Source organism: Peromyscus californicus, unplaced genomic scaffold (assembly GCF_007827085.1).
Source record: "Peromyscus californicus insignis strain IS unplaced genomic scaffold, ASM782708v3 Scaffold_18__1_contigs__length_77618521, whole genome shotgun sequence".
Classification (NCBI taxonomy): Eukaryota; Metazoa; Chordata; class Mammalia; order Rodentia; family Cricetidae; genus Peromyscus; species Peromyscus californicus.
In genome coordinates this window covers 3,900,274-3,927,304 of record NW_026294480.1, presented here as the reverse complement: position 1 = coordinate 3,927,304, position 27,031 = coordinate 3,900,274, and the positions used below count along the sequence as shown (strand labels likewise).

At 47.2% G+C, this 27,031-nt stretch overlaps 1 protein-coding gene across 1 annotated transcript in view; it reads right to left on the bottom strand.

Moving 5' to 3' along the window:
• Nucleotides 1–306: 306 nt before the first annotated feature.
• The window catches only part of Ice1 (interactor of little elongation complex ELL subunit 1), a 54,231-nt gene continuing 27,506 nt past the window's right edge, over nt 307–27,031 (bottom strand). The window contains exons 11-19 of the mRNA XM_052742926.1: nt 26,050–26,136; nt 23,784–24,199; nt 18,263–23,152; nt 17,119–17,287; nt 14,581–14,741; nt 10,755–10,945; nt 9,467–9,573; nt 3,960–4,058; nt 307–945 (exon numbers count right to left, since the gene is read on the bottom strand). Of these exons, the coding sequence (XP_052598886.1) occupies nt 734–945; nt 3,960–4,058; nt 9,467–9,573; nt 10,755–10,945; nt 14,581–14,741; nt 17,119–17,287; nt 18,263–23,152; nt 23,784–24,199; nt 26,050–26,136 (6,332 nt within the window). The 3' untranslated portion in view covers nt 307–733. The remainder of the gene's footprint in view (nt 946–3,959; nt 4,059–9,466; nt 9,574–10,754; nt 10,946–14,580; nt 14,742–17,118; nt 17,288–18,262; nt 23,153–23,783; nt 24,200–26,049; nt 26,137–27,031) is intronic.

Genomic DNA, 27,031 nt, shown 5'->3' with positions numbered 1-27,031 from the left:
ACAGGTCAGAGAGCTGAGAATGTCTCCGCAGGCTTGTTGGGCACCCCACTCCAGCTTACAGCACAGGCAGGAGGAGGCAGTAGAGAAGAGCTTCCAAAGGAGCAACCGCTCATTCATGTTTGTGAAAGCTACTTAATGAACAGGGTGAGTCACCAGAATCATTGTCAATGCGATTTTACAAGCATCAATTATAAAAGATCAGCGAAGCCTACAGAGAATCATTTGACTCCATAATTGGGGAGACATCTTCATCCCCACTAGACATGAGATACTGAGCATCACACATAACTAATCAGAACAACAGTGTATATGGCTTGCTTTTATTTTTTATTATAAAAACACATACAAGAGTTTTAAGAAATGATGAATATAAGACAAATCGGAATCACAGTGAGTTATTGAACCCATTTCTATATACAAATACAAAAATTCCGAAAGTGGAATATCATCCAATGTGAGACACATCATAGACAGCACTGTCTGTACGCACATACCCCACAGGGCTGTCCCTGTGCAGAGCCCACAGGGCTCTGCTGCCGCCTCAGACTTGCCGTCTGTACACAGTCCACGTGAGAGCCTTGCACTGCCCTCTGCTGTATGCCTTCCTCTGCTGGACCTCAGTTAGCTAAAGGCAGGTTAATCCTTCACAACAAGAGGTGTCAAGGCACTTCTCTGCACAGTGACCATGACCTTCAGGTGACCTTCTCATCTCAGGGAGCTGAACCCCCAGCTCTCAGGGTGCAGAGTCTCCTGAACTTGTGGAGCCAGCTGAGCGCTCAACACTCAGGGATCCAACTTCTTCCAGGCAGCTGACGATTGCAGATGGAATAGTGTTGGAAGTCTGTGTCCGCCAAGCTTCCAGGATCCTGGCTGTCTCTGCTGGATTGCTAGGACTCAAGTCACAAAGGGCATAAACAGCTGCAAGCTGAACACCCCATGGGATATCTGAAAAGAAAGTCAATCAGTTATAACACAGCAACAAAGAAAACATGTTATTCCGAATCTCCATGTGTGACCTAGAGGACTTACTAAGACATGGATTATTTTCTGCCAGCAATGAAAATTCCAAAGAAAAATGTCTCCCAATAAAAAAGTTCATTCAAGACCTGTCTGAAAATGAAAGCTAAAAGAGCTCCCTGTACATCTGAGCAATGGCTGTCATAGGACTTTGGAGCTCCTCTGCCCCATGAAGCTGTGAAAACACATGGATCCTGAAACAACCAACTAGCATAAAACTCAAACATCCTCCAGTGCTGTCTCTAAATGGACACAGACATGAAAATCAAAACAAAACAGACTAAATAAAAGCCTATCCTGTGCCACAATGACAGCAGATGAGACTGTGACTCGGCCAGTGTGACTCCAGGCCACTGTGACTTTAAGGCCAGTGTGACTCTAAGGTCAGTGTGATTGCAGACCAGTAAAACTCCAGGCCAGTGTGACTCCAAGGCCAGTGTGACTTCAGTCCAGTCTAATTCCAAGGCCAGTGTGATTCCAGGCCAGTGTGACCCTAAGGCCAATATGACTTCAATCTAATTTGATACTAGGCTAGTGTGACCCCATGCCAATGTGAATTCAAGATCAGTGTGACTCTGAAGCCAGTGAAACGCCACAACCAGTGTAACTTCAAGCCAGTGTCACTCTAAGGCCAGTGTGATTCTAAGGTCAGTGTGACTTAAGGCCAATGTGACTCTAGGACAGTGAAATTCCAAGGCCAATGTGACTACAAGCCAGTGTGACTCTTTTTTGTTTTGTTTTGGTTTTTCGAGACAGGGTTTCTCTGTGTAGCTTTGCGCCTTTCCTGGATCTCACTCTGTAGACCAGGCTGCCCTCGAACTCACAGAGATCTGCCTGTCTCTGCCTCCCGAGTGCTGGGATTAAAGGTGTGTGCCATCACCACCCGGCACCAGTATGACTCTTATGACAATCTGACTCCAGGCCAGTGTGACTCTAAGGCCACTGTAACTTCAGGCCTGTGTCAGAGCTAGTTTAGTCATACAGCTATTATCCCTATCGTGGCAAAAACTTAATTTTTAAAATATAGCTTATTAATTCATAATTTAGTGAATGTCATTCATTAAAATTTAAATGACTGAGGAGCAAAAGTTCATTATCAACCACACCCTCTATCTTCCACTTTCTATGAGCAAGACGGGGTAAAGAAGGCAAAGCACAATCTCAGGCTGAGCGCCCCTCGTTCCAACGCACATCCTCATCCAACCAGGACTTTCATTTATGGCCCTGTATGCCTTCCACACATAGTAAAGGTAATTTAGCACAGCACTGTAATAATTTCATGCACTAGGCAGTTTCTTGGCATGGAATTTTATAGCTATAGTATTTTGTCAGTGCCCAGAAAGTTTTAGATTTTGGAATAGGAGTGATGCTCACTCTCTGCCAAGGGCAGTTCTGAAGGTTCCGCTCCTCAAGCAGGAGACAAACACCAGAGAAATCCATGTGTCTAAATGTTAGTTCTACTGTATAGGAGAACTGATTCTTTAAAAGGTTTCTCTCCTGATCTGAAGATTCAAGAAAAGCATAGACTATGGCTCCCTTTGGGGCCCGGGCTCAGGGAGATAGGAATGAGGCGTTGAGAACAGCCTTAACCATGCACCTGTAACCCAGTGCAGACTTCCCAGACTGCAGCACACAGGCCTGCACCAACAGACTCTTCCCTCTATGATTTAGAGTATGAAACAAGGACAGTGCTGCTCTACCTCCACGGAGTCTAGGACGCATGTAATGAGGTTGGGCAGTGTCCCACAATATATGACTTCTCAGTTACACCTGCAACCGCAACAGTCCAGGCTGCGTGTGTTGGCAAGACGACTCATCGGCTATGATCCTGACTACTTTTTGTATGCCAAGACACACCAAAACTGTTGTCGAGAGCATTTTCACATGAAGCAGAAGACAATGCCTTAGGACCTGCAATGGTATTTGCTCCGACCATGACCTCGGGCTAAAGGGCCCGAAGGAGGCGGTGCTTCTTGCCATTGTACTTGACCTCTTAAAAGGAAAGGGAGAGGGGTCACGAGACCCTTCTCCCTGCTTCCTGTTCCCGGTGTGACTGAATTGCCAGGTGGATTGACTCCCGGTCAGATCAGAGGACGTCCTCAGCTGTCTACTCAGTTCTGTATTCCTGAGTGTATTTCCAAAATTTGTCCTAATAAATTTTCCTAGTGCTCCTCAAGCAGACTCCTGAGGATTTCTCACTTTAAGTACCTGGTCAGAGCGCCTTGGAGAAAGCATTTACAGGCTGTTGTCCACAGGCCTGGCGCATCAGGCCTCTCACCAATGGCTGAAGACAAAGACCCGCCAGGCTAGGATCAGCCCAGGGCCAGGAGGCGTCTAGGCTGCCAGTCTGCATTATCTAGTGAGAAGCTGTTTAACTACATTATCACTGACTGCTCAATATTCAAACAGAAACCAGACCCACTGTTGCAAGTGTTACTCTGAGTAAGCTTCTCCCACAAAAGAGTAAGACATTAAATCTCATGCCATGAAATCCATAAATGGCCAGCACATGGGCCCACTCCGCTGCAGGGCACTCACCTCATCCTGTCCTGCTGCTTTCCCTGAAGATGCAGCTGCAGCAGGCAGCCTCACAGGCATTTTCTCAACTGTGGTTCCCTCCTCTCAGATGACTTCAGCTTGTGCCAAGCTGACATAAAACTAACTAGCACACTACCTACCTAAGAAAGCAGCAGGTGTTTGTGCTTATGCATGGGTGAGAGGTGGTGAGCCATCCTCAAAATGCCTCCTGAATGGCCGGGTACCAGCCCCATGAGCAGAGTTCCCTCTTTCAAGGACGTACAGCTCAATAGCGCAAACTGACCCTTGCAGAAACAATACACTATGAAAACCAAAACCATATGATCATCAGTTTGGAGGGGCATTGGCTCATGTCCTCACGACATGCAGGAGAACAGCTTAAGAGACACGAAAGCCAGTCTTACCTTCATCCTGAGCATGTTGTATGAACATACCAATAACCGAGCTGATATTCTTCACGGCAGTTGGAAATCCTTCCTTCAAACCCAACTGGCCTAATCGACCTGGAGAAACAAAATACAGTATAAGTAGAATTCAGTAAATGCTGGATAATACTTCCTAGAAACTGTAAATTCATGTTTTCTTCCATTTAACACGGTACAGTCTAAGCCTGAAGACCCTGGACTGTAGCGGAAGCCAGCATTCAGTGAGACAGTGGAGGCCGTAGAGCTCAAGCATGATGCGCCTTAGGTGCTTTTGCTAACTAAGACAGGTGGCAATGCAGCAATGGGATTTAAATAGTGGTCACCACAGGCAAAACGTGAGACAGGTAACTTTACGAGGTTAACAGAGAAGGAAGGCTATGGCCGCACTGACAAACTGTGACAGCAGAGCAGCAGCCACAGTCAAAAGGCCTGTCACTAACACAACAAGCTCTGAGTGAAAAGACAGCGGGTCCCACTGGACGGGGCGATTCTCCCCAGTTAGTGCTTATGCCAGTGTCACTAAAACACATGCTTGAGGAGCAGGCACAGCTACTTGCATCCAACCTGGATCGTGGTGCACACACGTGTGACATGGGAGGTCACAGGAGTGCATGTAAAACAGCACACTGAGCACACAGGCTGTTGTCAAGTGTGCCCAAAGTTGAGTCCTGAGTGCAGCCAGGCACCCTGTCCCATGCCATGTTCACCAGTAAGTCAGAGCCATTTGGTAAAGGGAGATGTGTTCTCAAATACAAAATACAACTTGAAGTCACCACCATGGGCAAGGGTGACATGGGAGCTTTGAGTCAAGGGCAGAACTGACAACTTCCACCAGCCACCTTCACTTGGGAGCTCGCCAATACTAAGTTCCCCTCTAAGCATGACCTTGTATGTATATTTTGGGTAGTGATGACATCTGGAAGATGTGTTTAACCAACTGCTTCCAGGGGAACATTGCATATCACAACTGAAAGTGGGCAAATGGGTTTCTTTACCATGAAAGCTGAACTGGTAATTTCAGGTTTCACAACTAACTTCAAGAACTTACTACTTCAACAGGAGCCACAAGACCCCATCTCAGGAAAAACCAAGAGGATATCTGGAAATACCTGAAATGGCCATTGAAACACTCTTCACATTCTCCACTTTCGTCAATGACATTTCTGTACAAGTCATCTCCTTTTTTGCCTCGTTTCTCTGAGACAGGGTTTCTGTGTGCAGCCCCGGCTGTTCTGGCACTCAGAGCTCTGCTGGCACCTGCCTCCCGAGTGCTGGCCTTACAGGCGTCACCACCACCGCCCCACTAAGAGTCACTTCTTTCGCTCACCCCAGACAACACAGCACAGGGTGAATGAAGATTTAAGAAAAAGACTCCAAGAAGGCAATGCCATCCATGCCCCTTGGTTTTGTTTCGGAAGTACCATGATCTTTAACTACAAATGTCATAATAATGGGTAAGTGCAGTGTGGGAGGCCTGACTCCACTTTTTCCCCCAGGGTACTCATGAGCAGGGAGAAGTGAGAATATTTAGATAGAAATAGAGAGAGAGACAGATAGAAACACAGAATAGCCTCGGGAGGGGCCAAGTCAAAACCCACTGGCCCATTCTGTCTCTGCTAAAGGGCTTTTAAAGGAATGCCAAGGGGTGGAGCAAAAGACCTTCCCCCAGCACAGCCAAGTGCAGACCCTTGCAAACACCTGGTGACCATGCACGTGGTCAATCCATCCCCTTATGCAGCCCTGCTGTATAAAGCAAGCTCAGATCTCACTAGGAAACCTCTGTGGACCCCAACAGCGCAGCTGTCCATTTGACTGGCTCTAGAATCAACGATAGGTAAGCTCTCAGAGGGTCAGTGGGTGTTTATCCTCAAGTGACTGATTACCTGAGGGGAAGACGCCCCTCTCCCCACTGCCCCCGCGCCCCTGGTGGGATGGCCTCTTCCCAAGGAGAAGCTGCTGTTTTTCCCCTACTTCTCACCCACACTTGTGGTGATGTTGTGTTTCCCCAATATATTGTGCACCATAATAAATTTATCTGGGGTCAGAGAACAGAACAGCCACTAGACAGACATAGAGGCCAGAAAATGGTGGCACACAAGCCTTTAATCCTAGCATTCTGGAGGCAGAGATCCGCCTGGGTCTCTGTGAGTTCAAAGCCACACTGGAAACAGCCAGGCATGGTGACACACGCCTTTAATCCCAGGAAGTGATGGCAGGAAGCAGAAAGGGATATAAGGCATGAGGACCAGGAACTACAGCTGGGTTAAGCTTTTAGGATTTTGAGCAGCAGTTAAGCTGAGATCCATTCGGATGAGGACTCAGAGGCTTCCAGTTTGAGGAAACGAGATCAGGTGAGGAACTGGTGAGGTAAGGTTGGCTGTGGCTTGTTCTGCTTCTCTGATCTTCCAGCGTTCACCCCAATACCTGGCACTGGGTTTGTTTTTATTAATAAGACCTTCTAACAATTCGTGCTGCACACACTTGTCCTGGCTCTGCCACCCTCAGTCAGTGGCTCTGTCCAAAGCTCAAGCTTTGCAGGCCTCAGCTCTAAGACATCTGCAAACCCCTGGCACATCAGGTCCTCCCTCACCTTCCTGGATGATCTCCAACACAATACTGGTAAGGTGTGCTGGAGCAAATTCTGCTTAAGAACTGAATATGGCTAACAGCCATGTTTACTGCTCAGTTCAGTATTATACTGTGTTGCACACGGACAGAAAGCTTGTTTTTCATTACAGAACATAATCTGGACTGAAGATGGCTATCCACTCTTCAAAGTACATATTATGTATTTATGAATTATCATTATATGGCACTGCCTGGTATGTATTAATAAATAATTCTTGTCCATAACAATTATAGTAACTATTATTTAAGAATACATTACTCTAAATCACTCTCTCTTGAAAGCCAGAAGACTAAGATTTAAAAAATAAACTCACCTTAATTTCACAAAAGAACAAATGGAGTTTTGTCCCTACAATTGCTGGTATTCTGGCTCTGGGATAAAAATTCCAGCATGTTCTTCCTGGCTCACTAGAGAACTAGCCTTTCCATGAGGCACCTTTAGTGTAAGCGCTTACATAATATGAGTAGCTGGTCTGAAAACATTTGGTGACATCGAACCCAAAGTGCCTGTTGTCCTGTTCAGAGCAACTGGACACTTCCCCATCTTCCTCAAGACAAGCTTCCCTGGGAGGCTGTGCAGAACCAGCTGGAGAAGCAGCAGAGCCTTGCTCTCTATCTTAGGACAGGACAAGTTTCTTGGGCAGTTTGGAGCTGCCCCTCCTGTAAGAACCACAGAGGCACAAGACCACCAACCACCAAAACCGCATTCCACCTGACTGCCCCTCTCACTGCAGTAACACACACAGAACACAATCGCTGTAACAAGAACATCAAAATCCCCATTTTCAAGTGTGGCTCAGTGTGATCCCCAGAACTCACAGTTAGGGGTGCTGCAACCCTAGTGCTGGACCCCTGGATCTTGATAGTCAGGTAACCTAGATAATTTTGCAAATTTCAGTCCAGTGAGAGAAAATGTCTCAAAAACCCAGAAGTAAAATAAACAAAACCCACTAAGTAGATGACATCCCAGACATGACACCCGAGGGGTCCTCTGACCCCCACAAGCATATGTGCACACAGGTATGCACACACAGTTGCGCACTTGATGTGCGCACGCACACACCAAGTGTGGCTTTATAAAGTCACCTTCCAGGGAAAATGCCACATACACACCTGAGCTTTATGAATAACCACAACAGGAAAGACACTATCCCTGCTGTCACCGTATCAGCAAGTGCGCTTCCTCCCGTGTGAACCACCCAGGTCAGCAGACACTGACAAGCTGAAAACAGCTTTCCTATTTCCGTACACTCTCCACTTTAGCAGTTGGTCACAGCAGAGGGAGAGCACCACCACCACCACTGGCCCCGGCACAGGCCCTTTTCCTACTTCTTCCCCCTGCTCTAGGATACAGCAGTCACCAACCAAGGAACTCGACAAAGCACATCTGAGATCGCCCTAGAGGTGCATGGGATCACCGTGCCTGTGCCTATCCACCCTTGGATTTGGCTCTCGTGACTCTCTAGTCTGGCTGTTATTGGTTCTCACCTTTCCTTATTAGGTAACATAATACCACACACACTTTTACTTACTTCCCATGAAGGTACGTTCCAACCCAGAGTCAAGTTTCTGTCTTAGATGTTTTATACATGTTCTAAGCACAGCAGGACTAACTATTGGGTGAGGTTCACGAGGAGGAAGACACACATTTGTAGACAGTGACAATCAGCAGGGACATTGTATTTCTCACTATGTACTTATAAGGTTTATTCACATAGCACATTCTCAAATGGTAACATTATTTTCAACAGTATTGCCTTTGAAGTTTAATTAGCCAAAGAGTTCTTTGAACAGACCAGGGTGGCTTTGGTTTGTGTCCCTCAGAAAGGAGGACACCTACAGGTCAAACAAAGGATGAGGGTTGTTGATGGACAGAAAGCATTACTGATGATCCGGAAGGAGTGGACAGCAGGTTGCCACAGGTCAAGCAAAGAGGAGCAAATAAGTAAAACTAAAACCTTGAGGTTCCAGGGAGGAATCTAAGGACCTGCTCTAGATTTTACAGTGAGGAGTCTGGGTCTCAGAGCATTCTCAAACAGTGACTTTAGTTTCTACAATAATCTGAAGTGACTCTTGTTAGACATCTAATTGGGATAGCTTATAGGAAGGGATCCAAGTTTGTGGCCCCTGAGGACTGAATGGAAGCCCTCAAGCTTAGCAGCTAGTGCCTTTGCACACTACGTCATCTTGCAGGTCCATGATGATATTTAGACACTGAACAAGACCACAATACACTTGGTAGCAATTTATAAACCTCTGTGTATGTGTTCACATCACCTCTAGAATTATATGGAGCATCTTAGTCTGACAGAGATGGCTAAAGGATTCGGTGTAACAAGAGAAAAAGTAAGGAGAGCAGTGAGGCACAAACCTCACTACTGACAGTGTGAACAGACACTGTATGTTCGTATACTCTTAGTCCCCACCAGTCCGACAGTGTGAACAGACACTGTATGTTCGTATACTCTTAGTCCCCACCAGTCTGACAGTGTGAACAGACACTGTATGTTCGTATACTTAGTCCACACCAGTCCGACAGTGTGAACAGACACTGTGTGTTCGTATACTTAGTCCACACCAGTCCGACAGTGTGAACAGACACTGTATGTTCGTATACTCTTAGTCCACACCAGTCCGACAGTGTGAACACACTGTATGTTCGTATACTTAGTCCACACCAGTCCAACAGTGTGAACAGACACTGTATGTTCGTATACTCTTAGTCCACACCAGTCCGACAGTGTGAACAGACACTGTGTGATCGTATACTCGACAGTGTGAACAGACACTGTGTGTTCGTATACTTAGTCCCCACCAAGATCCTAAGCACAAGGGCGACAACAATCACACACACTTACCGATCAGTCTCAGTACAGACGCTACGATGACATCAGGGGTGTATGCAATGTTCGAATGTCCTTTCCTGTACTTGATCCACTTGTCCATTACAGGCCACAGCTCCTTACTAGAAAACAACATGACAAGATAGATACATGCTGGTCACTGTGCAGAGAGTACCAGACAATGCCACAGGACTGTTCCTGTAATTCTGGCTTTTCTTTCCAGCCCCCAACCCCTTTCTGTTTCCAGATGACAGAGCAAGAGAACACAGTAAGAAGCAGGAAGAACAGGATCTGCAGACACTGAGAGGACAAGGACAGAGCATTCTGACAGGTGCCAGCTCGGGTCCCTCCTCTGTTCCTGGGAAAGAATGGCCCGCCTCCCTGAGCTCATCTAAGCATTCCACCTGGGCTCATGCATCCTCAGACAGGCACGAGGCAGAACTCTGTCATTTCCTTATGTAGGACTGGCTGTAACATGTTTCTCTATGTAAACACACGGACCTCCTCACAGACAATCACCTTGACGTAGTGATCACTCTAAAAGTGGAAATGTGTCAGTTCTCACTGTAAGACTCATGTCTGTCTTTCCTGGATCAGGACAGTGAAAACGAGATTCTCCTGCACAGACAGCTCCTTGCAAAGGTGACTCTCACAGAAACCAAGTATTTCAAAGACACAAGTCACCAACTGTGTGGTGAGTGGTTTAACACCATATCCTCTGTTACAGGCTTTCTCAGCCGGAGTTCAAACACATTTTTTTTTTTAAATTTGGGGGACAATTTTCTCCTCTCTCAAGAGATAGAGCATGGTGAGATCCAGAAACAGACAAGCAGAGAGAGCTCAGCAAACTAGATTCAGGGGCTGTCTGGGAGCCAGGGTCCACCCTCTCCTAGAGAGGAGCGGCTGACTCGGAATCTGCGCAATACTGTTCCTCCCGTTTGTTTTCTAGCCTGTCGGTACAAGAAGGTGCCAAGTGTGGCACCTCCTTAACTTGTGTCTCTGAGGTGCCTGTGTCCGTGCCATTCCGGAGAGGTGAGGAGACATAGGCCCTCGTGCTCCAGTCACTTCTGGAGAGACATTACTGGAGTACTGAAAAGTACTAGCAATATACAAGAAACAAAACAGGGGGATTTAATGGTTACTCAGATATTTTAGGGGTATTTTTGTTAACTCTTATACAAAGCAAAGTTATTTGTATTTCAAGTGCCTTGTGTAAGAAAGAAACACAACTAAGTCACACTCCAGCATTAACACGTTATCTTCCCTTAACCCAGCTTTACTTTAAATCAGCAAAGCTGCTCACCTTATGATGTTATCATGTGTCCAAATCCACCTCTGGTGGCAGCAGAGGAGATCAATGGCAAATATGTATTCCCAAATGTTTGTACTTAAGTCTTCACCAAATTCTTCACTGGACTGAAATTCTGTTTTGGGGCATAGCTGTATGGTCAAAAGCAGCTTAGAAACCACGATTCCAACATCTATAGGAGCATTCTGGCAAACAAAAATAAACATATTAAAAAGCAACATCTTAGGATGTTAGCAATCTGAGACTGTAACAAGCATCTGGCAAACTGCCATTGACCCTAAGGGTAACTGAAGCAGACTGAGTTTGAACTAGAAACTAGTAGTCACAACCAGAGCCGCTGGGGCCACCATCCCCAGCAGTCAGAGAGCTGAGCTGCAGTCCAGACAGAAGCACAGACTGCAGTCAGCACAACCAGGAAACTAAGGGTATAACATGCAGACTAGCACTTCAAATGCCATAAATCCTGCTGCCTTCTGCGAAGGTTGATCAATCTGTCCTTTCCACAGCTACTGGATGATGACAGCCAGCTTCCTTCACTTTTGAGGACAACATTCTCGGCTCTGTGTTCTCACCTGTGTGAGCAGCTCAAGGACTCCTCTTCCCACTGAGTAATAAGTCACATGGACACACCACTGACTGAGGGCATCATGTCTCTCCACAAAGAGCATACCAGATTGTACCTAGTTTGTTTCTCTGAACATTCACATGTCTTTTGTTGTGAAAAGTTTCCTTTCCCTAAAAGGGCCGGGGTGGGACTGCAGGGAACTCTGCGAACCATGCAACCCTCAACAAGGCTGAACTGCTCAGCATCCCACCAGTACTGCAAGACAGTCCTGGGGGCAAACACAGGTTCAGATCAACACAGAACAAAGCCTGAGCTTGGATAACTGTTTGAGCTACTGACACTTCTCAGGTTTCCAAGAGTACATTTTCCTGGAGAAGTCTGGAGAAGATGCAGAAACAAATTCAGATACATCTAGTCACATTGATCTGTGCTAAGAGTGTGTAGCAGTACTGATTATGGAAAATGCTGGGATTCTCAGTCTAGGTTGTAGTTATGGTTAAAGTATCTGGTAACGGCATGATGAATTATAATGTCTAGAAGACAGACTCCATTATGAAAACAAACATTCAATGCAATTCATATTCCATATTCTCAACTTGACTTTTTCTTAATCAAGAATTTTTTTTCATTCATAAGACACACCAATCAAAGATCCCCCTCTTCCTGCCTCCTGCCCCCCAGCCTCCCTCTCCCAACCCACCTCCCACTGTCCCCCACAAGAAGGCAGGGGTCTCCCATGGGGAGACACATCCAGTAGAGGCAAGTCCAAGCCCTTCCCCCTGCCTCAAGGCTACACAAGGTGTCCCACCATAGGTAGTGGGCTCCAAAAAGCCCGCTCATGCACCAGGGATGGATTCTGATCCTACCAGTGACGGTAAGATCAATTTGACTTTTAACATTCAGAGGTTAAAGGCTTAACAAGATTCTACTTGTTAGAGCTGAAGGTCCAGTATGAGGCTTCTGAGGAATACATCATTTATGATTACTTAAAATATTGATAACTAAATGATTCACGTTTATAAAGACTGTTTGTTTAGGAGATGTAATCTGTTGGATGTGCCTTAACACCACACTAATCAATGGTCAAAGTATGGTCACTCGTACTTTTTAAACTATTACCTGATTTATGAATAAAACAAGAATCACAAAGCTAAAAGCTTTAAAAATTGGTTGAACTTTAAGCCTTAAAACCATGTACTACCTTATACCAAGTCACTATTTTTCCACACAGAAGCTTTCTGTGGGTTTTGTCAACTCCATGGAATGAACATGGAGGTAGCTTGGCCATGACAGGCTGGAGAAATCCTTCCTGGTGTGGCAGCTCAGACTGTGCAGCTCTGACAGGGTTATCTTACATGGAAGTTCAGAGTCCTCAAAAAGACTTACACTCAGAGCATTACAGAGTTACAGATCAGGAACATTCAATGTATAAAATCCACGCAAGGATTTCAAACTCGGGGGAAAAAACAATTCTGAATCTCAAACACTTCTAGTCACGTGCATCTTATATAAGGTGCACTGCTTCAGGACGAGGGCAGAGGGGATGAGTGTGGTATCTTCTGGTTGCATCTGGAACTTTCATTTCTCTCCTTTTCTTTTTATCCCTGCCCCCCTTTTTATTTAGTTATTTGATGCTGAGATGGAACTTAAGACATTGTGCAGGCCGGGCAAGTGCTGTGCCCTCTCCACTCAGGACCAAATAACTTAGTAGAGTCCATGACACCAACTTAAAAGCTGTGTGTTGCTGTGGGATGTTCTGTATGGCAAATGTGTTGCTAATTAGTCAATAAATAAAACACTGATTGGCCATTGGCTAGGCAGGAAGTGTAGGCGGGACAAGGAGGAGAATAAAGCTGGGAAGTGGAAGGCTGAGTCAGAGAGACACTGCCAGCCGCCATGATGAGAAACAGCATGTGAAGATGCCGGTAAGCCACGAGCCATGTGGCAAGGTATAGATTAATGGAAATGGACTAATTTAAGCTGTAAGAACAGTTAGCAAGAAGCCTGCCACGGCCATACAGTTTGTAACCAATATAAGTCTCTGTGTTTACTTGGTTGGGTCTGATGGCTGTGGGACTGGCAGGTGAGAGAGATTTGCCCTGACTGTGGGCCAGGCAGGGAAACTTTAGCAACAGTGTGTGCATATGTGTATGTTTTGTTCGTCTTGAGACAAGGTCTCTCTATGTAGCCTGGCTTTCCTAGAACTGTTACATGGACCAGGCTGTCCTTGAACTTAAAGAGATTCACCTGCCTCTGCCTCCTGAGTGCTGGGATTAAAGGCATGAGCCACACAGACCAGGGTTGTGCCTTGCTGTTTGCTAAAGTGGTGGTTACAAACTTGTGTTCCCTTCCTTTCATAAATATAAAGCCTCATACAGATTAGCTCAAAGAATAATAGGAAAGTACAATGGTATGCATATAAACTATAGGGAATTTTCTAAAACATTGAAGTATTGCATGCTCATAAAAACCAGAAAAGAACAAGATAAAAATAAACCCTACACCAACTTCAGCATCTATTTTCATAGTTTATTATTGTCCACTAGATTCTCACTAGATGAGATCTATGACTAAGCAAGTGTCAATCTGAAGATTACTTTAATAAACCAGTAATTAAAGAAAAAAATACAATAAAAGGTTAATGTAAAAAGAAAGTATTTAGAATAAAATCAAGTCCCATCAACTGGAAATAATGATGAAGATGGTGAGATTCACAGAAACTCCTAACAGGAGGAAGCTGAGGCTAGCAATCTTTTACCTAAGTACTTTTTGCAGAATCAAGTACCTTACAGTCCTGTCTCAGCAGATCACAGACCCATGGATTTCAGTCATAAATTAGTGTTAACTTCATACATTTTGGAGGTCTGGAATTTTTCCTGGGATGTCATGGATATTTAATGAATAAACTGCTTAAAATTAGACTAAGACGATGTTTTAAAGGATCTACTGTGAAGAATCATATCTCTAAAATGCCCAAGAACAAGCTGGTGGGATGGCTCAGCAGGTAGGCACTTGTCACGGAGCCTCAGGAACTCAGGCTGATTTCCAGAGCCAACACAGTGGAAGAGAGAACAGGGTTCTGTGGTTGATCTGACATCCACACACACACTGAGAACATATGTACGGACAGGACACACAAACATTAAGTATCTTTAAAATGCTGAAGAACCTGAACAAAAGGCAACACAAGCCTGCACAGTAACATTTATGTTCATTCTCCAAGTATGACAGAAAAGAATAAAAAGCAAACTGCACCTTTTCCCAGCTGAGGAATGCCCTCAGGCAGTTCAGCACCTCTCCTCTGGCCCGCTGCCGGGCGACCAGCTGCATGGCCTCACTAACAGCTGACTGGGAGAGAAACACTTCACGCCACATGTTGGCAATGAACAGAGTCAACTTCTCAGATTCTGGAAAATCTGTAAGAAAGAGGGGTAAAAAGAGCCTTTATGTCTCACCTAGGAAACTGATTTAAAAAGTAGGCATGGACTTTTACTTCCCAAGTGCCCCACAAGGCACCCAGAGCTATAGGCTTAAGTAGACGGCGAGGGGGCTCCGGTCTCCAATGTCTCCGTCTTGGGTACTTCTTTAGGTTCTCTTCTGTTTTGAGACGGGTCTCATTCTGAAGTTCAGACTGGTCAATCTCCCAAGTGCTGGGATTATAAACATGAGCTGCCACGTCTGGCCTGGCACACTGTTAGACTTTAACCTAAACAAATGGCTAACGGCTGTGTGGAAACAAATTGTCTTGTAATATTGTGTATCAAATGGGAAAATTCTGACCCTGAAGACATTCAGAGGTAAGATGTTTTAACATCTCTCTCCTTTGATGGATCTCTTCCTCCTGGCCAATACTTTTCACACTACATTTTTTTTTTTTTTTTGGTTTTTCGAGACAGGGTTTCTCTGTGCAGCTTTGCGCCTTTCCTGGAACTCACTTTGTAGACCAGGCTGGCCTCGAATTCACAGAGATCTGCCTGCCTCTGCCTCCTGAGTGCTGGGATTAAAGGTGTGCGCCACCACCGCCCGGCTATACTACATTTTATATTTTTGTACAAGGTTTAAAATATAACAAAGTTTCTAACATGGAACAGTTTTTTTATATGTATGTAATTATTTTGCTGCAAATTCTTCCAGTCTCCAGGCTTCTCTCTTTTTAAATAAACCTGACAAACAGTAACATATATAAAGAATATCTCCTTCCCAGAGGGAGAACCCTCAATCTGTTTACTATCACTACAAATCAGATAGACATGCTGCTTTCATGACTGTGTGCTCTCTCTCTGACACTCAGCCTAGCTTCCACGTTCTATCTGTGATGCTGCAGGCATGAGGAGTCTGTTCATTTGCACAACTATGCAGTCCTCAGTTACTCAATAGTTAACAGTGTGCTGTCCTGTCCGTTCACTAAGGACAGACATGTGTTTCCAACTACAGGCTACTATGATTAACTGTCTGTGTAAGGACGTCTCCACGCCTGTTGAATAAGGACCTAGAAGTGGTACTTCTTACTATGTAGTGAGTGTCATAATTTTGCAAACACCACCAGTTGTCCAGTGCAGTTAATGGGAGGAGCTCTGTCCTGTTTGTCTGAATAAAGTTTTCTTCTACCTTGTCTATGATTACTGTGAGTAGAGCATAAACTTGATGCACTACTTTGATGTGTTGCTTTGTACAGCTGTTCTTACCTTCCACATGCCCCCTCCTAGGTCAGACCCACATTCTTCACTAGACAGGGGACGCTTTCCTGAGTCCTGCCCCAGACTACCAAATCCACCTTCTAACGTACAATCCAGTTACTCAACAAATGCCTAACGGCTGTAAACTGAGGACTGTTCTGGGGTGGGAAGAATCTGTCCTCTTAGACTATACAATCTAATGGAAGAGAGACCTGTATCCTACAGAGGGAAGGAAGGTAAGTGCCACAGACAACAGGAGAATATGGGACAAGAGGTTAAGGACACCTGAGAAATCAGAGTGAATGCTGACGGACAGACATTTGTAAGAACAAAGCCGGTGGTCTGAATGAACCTGTGACAAAGAACAAGAAACCCATGGGACTGACTTGCTGAGCCACACAGCCCTCCTCTCAGCTGCTTTGTGTTCCTGTGCTATCACGGACGTCAGCCACTTGATGGCCACATGGCATGCCCCCCATGAAGGATTCTGAACAAACCAGTGAACAGAAACAACGTGGGCACATTGACATCGACTTCCTGGTACAAGACTACGCTGTGTTCCTATCTTTCCTTGTTGATGAGTACTGATGGTCTGCTGTCACAAAGGACTCCTAATGTGGATCCACAGAGGAGACAAGGAGGCTGCAGCGAAGGGGAGTTAAGTGAGGACAGGACTGCTCCTCCACCTGCTCTCCATCACTAAGGTTCTTCTTTTCACGAGGCTGCAAATCCCTCTCACAGTTACTGTCCTTTAGCCAGGACACAGCACTATGGACAGTCATTGTACAAGGATTCTCATTATTGTGCAACACAGGAATAAAGTGAATATACAGTGGACCACGAGAGACAACCTACATACAAACAGAAGTACATGTGCCAGTGTAGTAAGTCTAAGTACACTCAGTTGAGAACTAGCATGGTCCAGTATATTAGAGTCACTTAAGCCCTCCAATGCACCAAAACTTTTTTGAGACAGTATTTCCAGACCAGCCTAGCCTCACACTCTGAGATGAAAACCATTATTTTTAAAGATACAAGCAGCTGAAAAGACAGGAGCAGGTGTAAGGTGAAAGTGTAACAGCAGGTGTTCAATACACGTGCTGCAAGCCGCACACACCTTCTTTCAGAAGGCTGTAACAGAACAAGCGAGCTCTTTCCAAGTCTCCAAGCTGCCGACAAATGCCCACATATACTCTGCACAGTGCATGGATGTAACTGTGGTCAAGAGATGTCTTCTGAACCTTTAGCTCTGAGAGAATAGAGCGAAGTAAGTATTCTCCTAAATGCTAGATTGGGAAAAAGATAAAAGAATTATGGTTAGTGATGCAAGAACCAATCCTAATTAGGTATCTATCAGACAAATAAAGCTTACATAAGACCAAAAGGGAAGCCACAATAACTGATAACAACTTGTCTAGTACAGTAGCCAAGGGTATAGCCAGCGGTGAGAGAACTCCCTATGACTGAGCACAGTAGCCAAGGGGATGGCCAGAGGTGAGAATTCCCTGTGACTGACCTCTTGGGATCAGTCAAGTTACAGACACCACAGCAAATCTATAAATACACCCCCTTGCCTATGACGACATGGCTGTCACTCAAATTATAATTTACTGTTTCTTTGGTAAGAATCCATGTGGGCTAATTCTACCCCATTTTCATTTATTCCATTATTTAGATTTTATGAGATTAGGTGCTATTTTTCCTTCCCTTGAAAGAGAATTGTCATTAAAAATCTGATAGCCATTCACACAGAAGACAGTCTCTCAAAGACACCTGAGCTCTTAGGCTTTCTGAACAGTAGCAATCAAAAACAATGTATTTAGTGCATGAGGGCACCTGCATGTGACAGTGGCCACTGAAGAGTGATCCAGCAGGCACTGGAGTCACCCGGACAAGGAGCTGAGGGATGCTCCTGAGGTCTGCTAAGAAGTCCTCAGGAAACGCACACTGGCCTCCACAATGCTGCCACTGTACGAGAGGAAAGACTGCAGGTGATGCTGATGTGGCTCGCTCAGGAAGGGAGGATACTCCATGCCTGAAACGCCAGCCCCATCTGGAAATGGAAGATTTTTGTTCTGACAGATTTTTCCCTAGCTGTATGTGTTAAGACTCACTGTCTTCTTGTATTTCTAAGCTATAGATGTAGGGGAGAGATAAGGAGGCCTTAACGTTGAGAGAGGTAACCTTCAGCGTCACCTGCACTAGCCAGTCCCTGCCAGACACTCCTGCTTAAACACCCAAAGAGAAAGGCCGCCACATACCTTGTTTGTGGTGCTAAATTCATAAACAACTTCCTTCTCTTGATCTCTCATGACAGGCTTTCTGGAGATATTTCCCACGTACACGTGACTGCGAATGACAGGCAGCAGGTCAAAGGAGGACTCAGCGATCTTCCTCAGAGCCCGAGTGATGGCCGTATTATAGGACTCTGCCATCTCCCGTGGGTTGACACGCAGCTGTGATGCTGGACTGCAGACCAGGGCAGCCGTGTGCTCTTCCTCAGCTGGGACAAGCTCGGCCGGTGCGGTGCCTCCGGGGGGATCCTCGGGGACGCCTTCTGCAGTGACCTGGCTGGTGCTTGGCTCCGGGGACTCTCTCTCCAGCCGCAGTCTTTTAGCACTTCTTAGCATGGATGCTGCCAATGTTCTTTTCCTACCTGCATCCTGCCGTGCATCCAAGTCTTGTGACTTACCTTGGCTACTGTCACCACCAGAGCTGCCCCCCGTCAGGACAAACGCAGTGGACGTGGAGGTGATGGCTTTGAGTCCCAGCAGGGCACTGACGCGACCGGGCAACACCTTCCCATCCACAGAGCAGCCTCGGGACAGCTGCATGTTCCCTTTGAGGAGGCTGAGGGTCCGGGCCCTGGCAGATAACTCTGGGTACATCGTGTCAAGGATCTTAACGGAGTTTTCCTGTGGCCCACTCACAGCAGCATGGCCAGGCGCACAGGATGGGAGTCGGCCAGGCACGGGCAGCGCATGCTTTGGCGTAGCAGCACAGAACTGCAAAGGAGAAGACACTACCCTTCCGCTGGCTGCTGCAGCAGATGGGGATGGGGAGGCATCCAGTGGGGAAGGCTGCTGGAGCTCCTCAGGCCACGGAGACAGCACAGGAGGCCCTGCAATTTCACGCAAGGGGGAAACACGGCCAGCAGGTGAGGCTAGTGAGGACGGACTAGAACTTGGTATCAGAGGAGACAGTGGCCGTGATGTCCTTGGAGGGGTGGCTATCAGTGGGGGGAGCAAAGGAGGCAATGGAGGCCCCACTTCTTGCCGGATCTTGCTCAGAGTATCAGGGGAAGAGTTGGCAGGGGTGGACATATCTGCACCTGCCATGGTGGACTGAACTTGGCTTCCTGACATTTTTGTGTTTGTTCTTTCCCCTAATACTGGCTGAGGGACTTCATTCAGATGCACTTCCCCTCTGGTGAGTCCCGGGGTCTTTGCCAGTTTGCTTGATTGATCTTTGCTGGAAATCTTTGATCGAGTCCTATTCTTACCAAGTGGTTCTAATTTCCAGTTATAATATGTGTGATCAGATGCAACTTTCTCGGTCTCAAGCGTCTGGTCATATATCTGAGAACGAATCCAGATGCTAGGCTTCACAGGTCTGTTCCGAAGACGACTCTTATCAAAGTTGGCATTCTGGCCACTGCTGGAAACATCCTCCCGGGCAGCAGAGAAACCGCCACCACACGGAGACCCTTGAGGCAGAGGGCTGGCAGGACTGGCTTCAGGGGACTTCTCCACATAGTCACTGTCTAGGCCTCCCAGGTCCTGAGGAGCAAAAGCTTCGAGAGTGTCACACAAAACGACTTGTTCCATACCAGGGGAGATGGCGACGCCACTGATGATAGTCCAGTTGTCCCCCTTCTCAATCACGAGGTCCTGATCCTTATTTATAAGTACACTTATAACTTCTGAGGTCACTGCAGAGATTTGATAGCGAAATGCTGTCTCTGTCACACAGTCTGAGCTCTGCTCTGTCCTTGGTGGAGGTAGAGAGTCAGAGCTCAGGGCCAGAAGCTCCCCAGGCTCTGCCAGGCCCTCCTCCCCAGTGCTGGGGCACCCCTCATAATTGGTCTCATCCTCAGATCTGCTCGGAATGTGCTCAGGGTCAGACCTGCCACTTAGGGGGGAGCTGCCTCCAGCATCCACAGCGGCTGGTTCAGGCAACTCTGCAGTGTGGGACACGGAGCTGGATGTCTCCTCAGGGCGAGTGTTTTCTACCCGATCTTCAGCTGCCTGGCTGTGATGAGTACTTAAGAGCAACACATGCTCAGCATCTGTCTCACTGCAGTCCCCACGGCTTGCATGGAGTTCTTCTGTGGCCTTGGGGAGAATATCAGATGGCATTTCCAGCGGACCCTGAGCATGCTGGCTTGAATTCCTGACATGGCAGTTGTCTCCCTCTGACTCGACCCGCTCTTCCGAGGAGGCTCTGAGCATTTCTTCACTGAACCTCTTCCCATGGTTCTCTCTGAAGACTTCGCCCTGCTTGAACTCTTTGTTCATTTCATTATTTAGGGTTCCTCTGCTAGAACATTCTGAAACAGAGGCCCTTGAACTATAATCCCTTAACTGACAACTTTCAAGAAACATAACAACCTCTGATGTAGAAAGCTTGTCTATGTAAAGAAAGGTGCTTAAGTTACATTCCTGCAGTGCTGAGGTCAGATCACCTACATCTGAGGCACGACCAGCCACATCCACCCTGGCCTCTGGGTCTCCCAAATGTCTCTGTGAGTCTCCCGCTGCATCCTGCGGTTGGCGCCCCGTCACAGCTTCAGCCTCCTGCTCTCCCTCACTATAGCTGAAGGCCTCGTCCTCTCCCTCAGTGTCCTCTCGCTGCTCCCTGACGCCGGTGTAGCAGCAGGAAGCCCCAGGAAGACTACTTTGGGAGGTACTCCGTGTTTCCTCATCTGCACTCCCAAGACCTGAAGGACAGACAGGGCTGGTGGGGACCCGGGTTCTGAGGAGAGGCCTGCTTTGGGAGGTACTCTGTGTTTCCTCATCTGCACTTCCAAGACCTGAAGGACAGACAGGGCTGGTGGGGACCCGGGTTCTGAGAAGCGGCCTGCTTTGGGAGGTACTCCATGTTTCCTCATCTGCACTCCCAAGACCTGAAGGACAGACAGGGCTGGTGGGGACCCGGGTTCTGAGAAGCGGCCTACTTTGGGAGGTACTCTGTGTTTCCTCATCTGCACTCCCAAGACCTGAAGGACAGACAGGGCTAGTGGGGACCTGGGTTCTGAGGAGAGGCCTGCTTGGCACTGTGGGAGGTGTACTGGCATTCTGTGGAATACTACGAGAATCTCTTGCAATTACAGGGGCCTCAGTGTTTGCCTGGTGATGAGCTCCACAGGGCATCTGTCCAGCAGAACAGTCTCTGGATGTTACCTCAGCTGGAAGCAGCTTCTCAGCCTCCAGACTACTGGCACCTGACTGTGTAGTGTGGGGAGACTTCCTGAGCTTCTGCAGGAGATCTTTCATGACACACTGGCTCTGGATGAGGCTATCTTCAGAGGAAAAAAGTAACTTATCTGTAGAAGAACCAAAATTCTCTGCTGGCATGGAGTCACTTAGAGATACTTCTGGAGAAGGGCTTTCCTCATCAGCTATCTCCTCAGTGCCCTGTGCTATGGGATCCTCATCTCCATCACACTCTGATAACGATGGATTTGTCTCCTCATCACTGTCTGTAGAAGGAGTCAGTGCGCTCCCACGTGGCTGCCAGCGTTCCAGGTTACTACTCTGCATCTTCTCGGGTCTTGCCTGCTTTGTTATGACTGACACTTGGTTTGGCAGCAAAGCAGCAGCTGCTTTGAATTCCAGAGGGATGGTACTTTCTCCAGGAGGTCCAAGCACAGCTGTCCATCTGCTGTTCTGTGAGGCTGACCCTGCCTTCTCTGGCTGAAGCCTGGTCTTTTGCTGGTGTTCTGAGGTAGCTCCTGGGTTGCCCTGGCCACCTCTCCTTAGTACGTCACTACGGTGCCATGACGAGCTGTCAGCAGACCTGAGGCTCCTCCTGGTGAAGCCAGCCTGGGAATGTGCTAAGGAAGTCCAGTCGGACTTAGGCAGTGTAATCCGGCCTCGACCTCCACACTGCCCACCTCTCATTGGCTTTTGAAATACTGACTGGGGAACTGAGTGTGCCTTCCCTGTGCTTTTAAAAATGTTTAAAGGTTCCGGGCCCCTGTTCTTCAGATCACTAAATGTAGATGCTCCTAATTTTGACTTGGGGCTCAAGGCAGACAAGCTGTTTTCTGGGTCATTTTCTTTTGGAAAACGTGCTGCTGGCTCAGACCACAGAAGAAATGTGTTTGAAGTTCTAGTTGGTGACTTTTGTTTGGAACGATGCAGGTCTGGGGCACCTGCCTTATGGTTACTGTAGAGGGCCCCTGGTGCAGAGGTAGAAGCGGAAGGAGGACTGGCTGAATGGTCACGCCCCGCTGCAGCTGCACCAACACCCGATTCCAGAGGAGACTCCTGCGCATCTTTTTCCTTTCTCTGAAAACGGCCAGAGCCCAACACGTGGTGTGACTTGGAAGCAAATTCACTGGTGAGTGTCCATTTAGTAAATTCTGACCGGGGTGAGCAGAATGCTTTTGATGACAGGGTTTTTCCTTCAGATCCTCCGAGTTCATTGAATGTCCTCTTGCCAAAGGGAGAAGAACCAACCTCTGATTCCCCAGCTCTGGCTACCTTCTTTCTTGATGAGCCTCTGGACGCCCTCTCCACCCACAGTCTCCTGTTATGCTTAAGCAGCCCTTTCCCAACTCGAACAGGTTTATCCATCTCCCGGGCCTCTACCTTTCCTTCTGCCTCTTCTACGATGTCTCTCCTATCCCTCACAAATTCAGGGGATGCTATCCAGTGCCTTCCCCGAGCTAGAGAAGATGTGGCCGAGGGCTCTCCCAGTGCTACTCTTCTGGTATCAAATCCAACAGGTGCCAGTTTGTTTAGAGCTGGGGCAACTTCCTGTGATCTGGGCTGTCCCATGTATGTATCACTCCTTTTAAGCTTTTCAAGCAATGCCAAGTAACGCTGAGTCTCCGCTGTGTATTCTTCTAATGCTGATTCCACAGAGGTTCTAAGTGGGACGGAGTCACTGTCGCTGGAGTCTGTGAATTCTCCAAAGTAGGATTCCTTCAAGTGACACAAAGCACACTGTCATACAGACGCTCAGCAGACCTACCCTGTCACAACAACTAAACACATTTAAAAGAGTGGGTACTTCTTGAAGAAATTCTCAAAACTATACCTGTGAAGAGTGGAGCAGGCTCTGGTATGGCGCTTGTTCTACCCAATCTTTAATGAAGCTGGATCCCACTCTTACTGCTTTCCTATAACCAATGCTCTCCTGAGTCCCAGTCTACCTATCACCCAGGTTTTAAATGTTTGAAGATATACGCAAAGCTGAGACTCTCCTGGGCAAAGGGTCAGGAATATTAGACATGGAGATTTTCTGTCTCTGGAAACAGTCCATGTCTGCAAGAATATACTTCATTTTCTCCACGTCTATCATGTACTAAACACTAGTAATACAAATACACACTATCTTCTACATACTAAAATGCAACCATAGTACACAGTAAAGAAAGTCACACCACATACGCTGATGCAAAGGGTCATGGCACAGCCTTTTATTTTCTGACGTTACTTCAGAGTAAAACTGGCTAAAATGAACAGTTTTGCCTAAGTACACTAATACCTTTGAAATACCTTGGGCATAGTACAAACATATCCACATGGAATTAAATTCAGTAAGCCAACTCACAGGTGCCAGGGAGGAAGAGAGGTGTGGTGATGTCATCGGAGGGGGCGAGGGCACTGGAGACAGAAGAGGAGGGGGAAGTTTGAAGAAGTCAATTGCAGCTTGCAGATCATCGTCAAAAAAGTGTCCATGGTCACAGATGTTGGTCCTGCCGAGGTCACTGTTGCCATCACCAGGCCTCCTCTGCCCCGAGACTTCAGGATGACTCTCTTCATGAAGAGCATGCTCAGTGCTAGGGCTCGTTCCACTGGGCTGCTCTTCTTCTACACTTTCAGAGGAAGTCAGGTCACCCTCCATCTCCATAGACAACTTGGTGAAGAAAGAACGCATATCAGAGGTCCTGGCAGGACTGCCTTGCACCGGGAGCAACTCATCTTCCCCAGGAGTTCTGGATACACTGTTTTCTTTGGCAGGGTTTTCTGAGCAGGAGAGAAGCAGGCATCACATATTTAATGCCAAAAAAAACCTTACAAACTGCATCCTGATAGCAGATCAAACTGTTAGCAAAGTTAAGCTGAAATAAGTAGAAAGCTTTAAAAATGTCACCAGTCAACTTGTAACATTATCTCATGGACTGGGACAGGGATGTGGATGGAGAGGGATCCACTGAGGCACCACAATCCAGCTTGAAGCACAGAGGCAGGGACAGAGGCCTTACTGCCTTACCACACACTGGGAGATGCTTTCTGGTCAACAACAGTCTCATGCCCCTTGGACAGAATGCCTATGGGTAGGTTTGGCATTGGTTGGCTCGAGATTCCTTTTGGAAGATGAAACTGTGTCAGCTTGTATGCACCGATCTCTTTCTCTGCCACCTACTAGCTCCCTCAAATACTGCCACCACAGTGTGACAAAGAGGCAACCATACAGTTTTTTGGGGAGAGGGGGTTTTGAGTTTCATGAACTTCAGCTGATAATGATTATTCAGCCAAGAAATATGGATCCCATGGCATCATGGCAACCACCATCTGTTGCATTTAAGCTGTGAAAGTGTTTACACAAGAGCCAGACCTCTTCAGGGAAGTGGGATTATGTTAGTGGTACAGAAACTCAAGGTGAGACTGGAACAGAGGAGTGATCTAAGCAGGACAAGTATGTCTGAGGCACATAGGACCTGCTCTGGAGCAGCTTCCAGTGTGAGACTGCAATGCACTTGGAAGTGTCAGAGAGGAACATGGGACTGCAATGCACTGGGAAGTGTAAAGAGAGAGGAGCATGGGACTGCAATGCACTGGGAAGTGTGAAGAGGGAGGAGCATGGGACTGCAATGCACTGGGAAGTGTGAAGAGGGAGGAGCATGGGACTGCAATGCACTGGGAAGTGTCAGAGAGGAGCATGGGACTGCAATGCACTGGGAAGTGTGAAGAGGGAGGAGCATGGGACTGCAATGCACTGGGAAGTGTGAAGAGGGAGGAGCATGGGACTGCAATGCACTGGGAAGTGTCAGAGAGGAGCATGGGACTGCAATGCACTGGGAAGTGTGAAGAGAGAGGAGCATGGGACTGCAATGCACTGGGAAGTGTAAAGAGAGAGGAGCATGGGACTGCAATGCACTGGGAAGTGTGAAGAGAGAGGAGCATGGACTGCAATGCACTGGGAAGTGTGAAGAGAGAGGAGCATGGGACTACAATGCACTGGGAAGCAGTTGAGCTACACTGATTTGAAACAGACCAGAAAGTCATTAGTGGAAAGGGGCAGCCTTTTTTATGCAAGAATTCCAGTAACTAAATGTAGAAGGAATGAGATTTAAAAAAAAAAACTTCACTGGGAAAATTGGAAGCAAGGAAGATCTACCATGGATTCGACCCTTAGTGGGTCACAGTGTAACATATATCCTGTTACCAGTCTCCAGCACAGAGTCCTGAGCAGAATTGGGAAATGGAGTCTGAGACTGGATCCTGTATAAGTGAGAAAATGTGCAATTTCCATGAACCCCATAGTTAACAGGGTTGGGAAAGAGCTCTAAGAGAGTTTTCCCACTGTTTAACATTCTTTTGTGAAAATAAAAGTAACTTCAAAGAAGCTATTGGTAGCACAGGAGGACTCCTTGGTCTTCCACACACAAGGCCAAAGACGCCTAAGCCTCCCCTCCCAGTGCTCTCTGAGAGCTGCTATGGAAAGCAGACTGAATCTGCAATCTGCTGGGATTAGAGTCACACTACTTCACACAGTTTCAGTACCCACTCTTGGCTACACACCGGAGGCCGCGGTGCAGCCCATGGCAAACGCTGTCACGCTCATTGTGAGGAGCCAGTGTGGGATCTCTCACCTGGGACGCGCCTGCCACTCTCCCCGGACAGCCTGGGAGCCGTGTTCACACAGAGCCACAGTTCTTTCAGGAGAACTTTCACCTTCCCTGGGAACGGCAAAGCACCGAGGTCAGTCACAGTTCTGTGGGGCCTGGACTCCTTGTCTACTCAGGAAGCAGCACCCGACCTTCCCACTACAATCACACGCACATCAGCTCATTGTCAACAAAAGCCAGGCGATGCTTTGGCTAAAAACTGAAGACTGGCCATAGGTTTGCTTGCTTTTTCTTCTAGGGCAGTGGTTTTCAACTTCATAATGCTGCCACCCTGGGTTAAAGATTTTACGGTAAGTGAGGGCTTAATTTAGGAACTTAGCTTCTTTGGCCTCCAAATTGTTTCACATTGAAATTTAATTACTATAGGTTATATTTATTTTAATCCAGGCTTCACCTCAAGCCCTTTGTGTTTGGATATTTTCTGCCTCGATTGGTACTTTGGAATCTGTGTATTTAATGAGTCGCAGGCACTTTACCCCCTCACTGTACTATCCTAGGCTTCCCATCCGCCCTTCTTCACATCCTGGCCTCTCAGCTTGAGTCAGAGCTTCTGTAGCTGTTTCCGGCCCTGTGAAAGCGCGTCCTCCCCTGCTGCTGTGGGTGTCCTCTGCAGGCACTCCTGCCGTGTCCCCTACCCCACCTCACACCCATGGACTTTGTCCAGTCCCTCAGTCCTGGGTGGTGCTGCAAGGTCACCTGGTGGTGTACTCATGGAACTGAGGGACGCTCTGCTACTGTTGTACCCATCTCATAGCACTCGGGAACAAAGGCACACGCGAATAGAGAAAAGCCCTAAATGCCTTTAATAACAAACGGGCTGAGTCTTCTGAGTCCTTTCCTTAGAACAGTGGTTCTCAACCTGTGCCCAACTCTTTTGGGGCAGTTGAACAGCCCTTTCACGGGGGTGAGGGTGGGGGTCACCTAAGACCATTGGAAAACACAGATA